The sequence below is a fragment of the Lucilia cuprina genome, chromosome 3 (assembly GCF_022045245.1).
Source record: "Lucilia cuprina isolate Lc7/37 chromosome 3, ASM2204524v1, whole genome shotgun sequence".
NCBI classification, from domain to species: Eukaryota; Metazoa; Arthropoda; class Insecta; order Diptera; family Calliphoridae; genus Lucilia; species Lucilia cuprina.
The window spans coordinates 21,250,224-21,252,679 of NC_060951.1; the positions used below are offsets into that span (position 1 = coordinate 21,250,224).

Consider the following 2,456-nt stretch of genomic DNA (forward strand, 5'->3'; position numbering starts at 1 on the left):
AGATCTTGATGTCTCTTCATCACCAGAGCCAGTTGTATGTGGAATTGTGTTCAAAGGTGTTTCAGTTGACAACTCTTTTGCAGAATCTTCTATCGTAAACTTTTCAGATCTAGTAGTTTCTACATCACCTGGTCCAGTTGTCTGTGAAATTGTGGTCAAAGGTGTTTCAGTTGACAACTCTTCTGTAGATTTTTCTGTCGTAGATATAACAGATGTTGTAGTTTCTACAACATCAAAGCCAGTTGTCTGTGGAATTCTGGTCAAAGGTGTTTCAGTTAACAACTCTTCTGTAGATTTGTCTGTCGTTGACATTCCAGAAATTGTAGTTACTTCATCACCAGAGCCAGTTGCCTGTGGAATTGTGGTTAAAGGTATTTTAGTTGTCAACTTTTCTGAAGATTCCTTTGCCGTAGACATTTCAGGTGTGGTAGTTTCTACATCACCAAAGCCAGTTGTCTGTGGAATTGTGATCAATGATGCTTCAGTTGACAACTCTTCTGAAGATTCCTCCGTCGGAGACATTCCAGAACTTGTAGTTTCTCCATCGCCAGAGCCAGTTGTCTTTGGAATTCTGGTCAAAGGTGTTACAGTTGACAACTCTTCTGTCGTAGGCATTCTAGATATAGTAGTTTTTTCATCACCTCGGCCAGACGTCTGTGGAATTGTGATCAAAGGTGTTTCAGTTGACAACTCTTCTGTAGATATTTCTATCGTAGACATTTCAGATCTGGTAGTTTCTACATCACCTGAGCCAGTTGTCTTTGGAATTGTGGTCAAAGGTGTTTCAGTTGACAACTCTTTTGTAGTAGACATTCCAGATATAGTAGTTTCTACATCACCTCGGCCAGAAGTCTGTGGAATTGTGGTCAGAGGTGTTTTAGTTGACAACTCCTCTGAATATTCCTCTGTCGTAGACATTCCAGATCTGGTAGTTTCTACATCACCTGAGCCAGTTATTTGTGCAATTGTAGTCAAAGGTGTTTCAGTTGACAACTCTTGTGTAGATAATTTTGTCGTAGACATACCAGTTGTGGTCAAAGGAGTTTCAGTTGACAACTCTTCAGTAGATATTTCTATCGTAGACATTCTAGATCTGGTAGTTTCTACATCACTTCGGCCAGACATCTGTGGAATTGTGGTCAAAGGTGTTTCAGTTGACAACTCTTCTGAATATTCCTCTGTCGTAGACATTCCAGATCTTGTAGTCTCTACATCACCTGGGCCGGTTGTCTGTGGAATTCTGGTTAAAGGTGTTTCAGTTGACAACTCTCTTGTCGTAGACATTCTAGATACACTAGTTTCTATATCACCTGTGCCAGTTGTCTGAGTAATTGTGGTCAAAGGTTTTTCAGTTGACAACTCTCCTGTCGTAGACATTCCAGATACAGTAGTTTCTACATCACCTGAGGCAGTTGTCTGTCGAATTGTTGTCAAAGGTATTTCAGTTGTAATCTCTTCTGTTGTAATCATTTCAGATATAGTAGTTTTTACATCACCTGAGCCAGTTGTCTGTGGAATAGTGGTCAAAGGTGTATAAGTTGACAACTCTTCCGTAGATTCTTCTGTTTCAAAACTAGTACTTTCTACATCACCTTTTCCAGTTGCCTGTAAAATTGTGGTCAAAGGTGTTTCAGTTGACAATTCCTCTGAAGATTCTTCTGTTATAGACATTCCAGATCTTGTAGTTTCTACCTTTCCTGAGCCGGTTGTTTTTGGAATTGTTATCAAAGGTGTTTCAGTTGACAACTCTTCTATAGATTTTTTTGTCGTTGAGATTCCAGAGCCAGTTGTCTGGCGAAGTGTTGTGAGATGAATTTCGGTTGACAGTTCCGTCAATTTCTTAGTTGTTTGTGGGGTAGGATTATGTTCGGTTACTGAAGTTGCAGTTGGTGTTTTTTCTGTAGAGTTGTAATTGCAGCTGAATTCTTTACTTTCCGTAGACGAGTCACATTCTTTATCATGGCTGCCGCATGATTTAGATTTTTCGCAGGAGTATTCATTACCTTCTGATGAACTATGGCAGCTCTGTGATGATTTACATTCTTGTTCTTCAATTTCTGATGAGGAATCGCAATTTTTCGACAGTATACATTCGTGTGAATTACTTTCTAATGAAATGGCACAACTTGTTGGGTCTTCGCAGCTCATATGTTTGCTTTCTAAGTCCTTAGTTTCGGCAGATTCGTCACAGATTTTTGAACCTATACAGCTTTTCTCTTTACTTTCGGATGAACTGTCGCAACTGTCTGATGACTTGCAATCAGTTTCTTTACCTCCTGAGGAAGAGTTACTTTCTGATGACGAGTTACATTGTTTCGTTATACTACAGTCTTTATCTTCACTTTCCATAGATGCACTGCAACTTTCGGAAACTTTGCAATCCCTTCCTATACTCTCGGAAGATTTGCAATTACTGGAATCGCTGCAGTCTATAGATTGGCTATCGGGAGTTGTGG

General features: G+C 39.7%; 3 protein-coding genes across 5 annotated transcripts in view; 2 read left to right on the top strand and 1 right to left on the bottom strand.

The window, feature by feature from the left end:
- Nucleotides 1-9, top strand: part of LOC124418975 (putative GPI-anchored protein pfl2) — a 3,194-nt gene extending 3,185 nt beyond the window's left edge. Inside the window, exon 2 of the mRNA XM_046947016.1 lies at nucleotides 3-9. Coding sequence (XP_046802972.1) covers nucleotides 3-9 — 7 coding nt within the window. The remainder of the gene's footprint in view (nucleotides 1-2) is intronic.
- LOC111674981 overlaps nucleotides 1-2,456 on the top strand; it is a 175,540-nt gene that overhangs the window by 128,914 nt on the left and 44,170 nt on the right. The gene's annotated exons all lie outside the window — the stretch shown is intronic.
- LOC111690021 (mucin-5B-like) lies at nucleotides 51-2,349 on the bottom strand. Its single transcript, XM_046947017.1, has 2 exons — nucleotides 124-2,349; nucleotides 51-74 (listed from the first exon to the last, which is right to left on the bottom strand). Exons 1-2 carry the CDS (start codon nucleotides 2,347-2,349, stop codon nucleotides 51-53), a joined length of 2,250 nt encoding a protein of 749 aa, XP_046802973.1.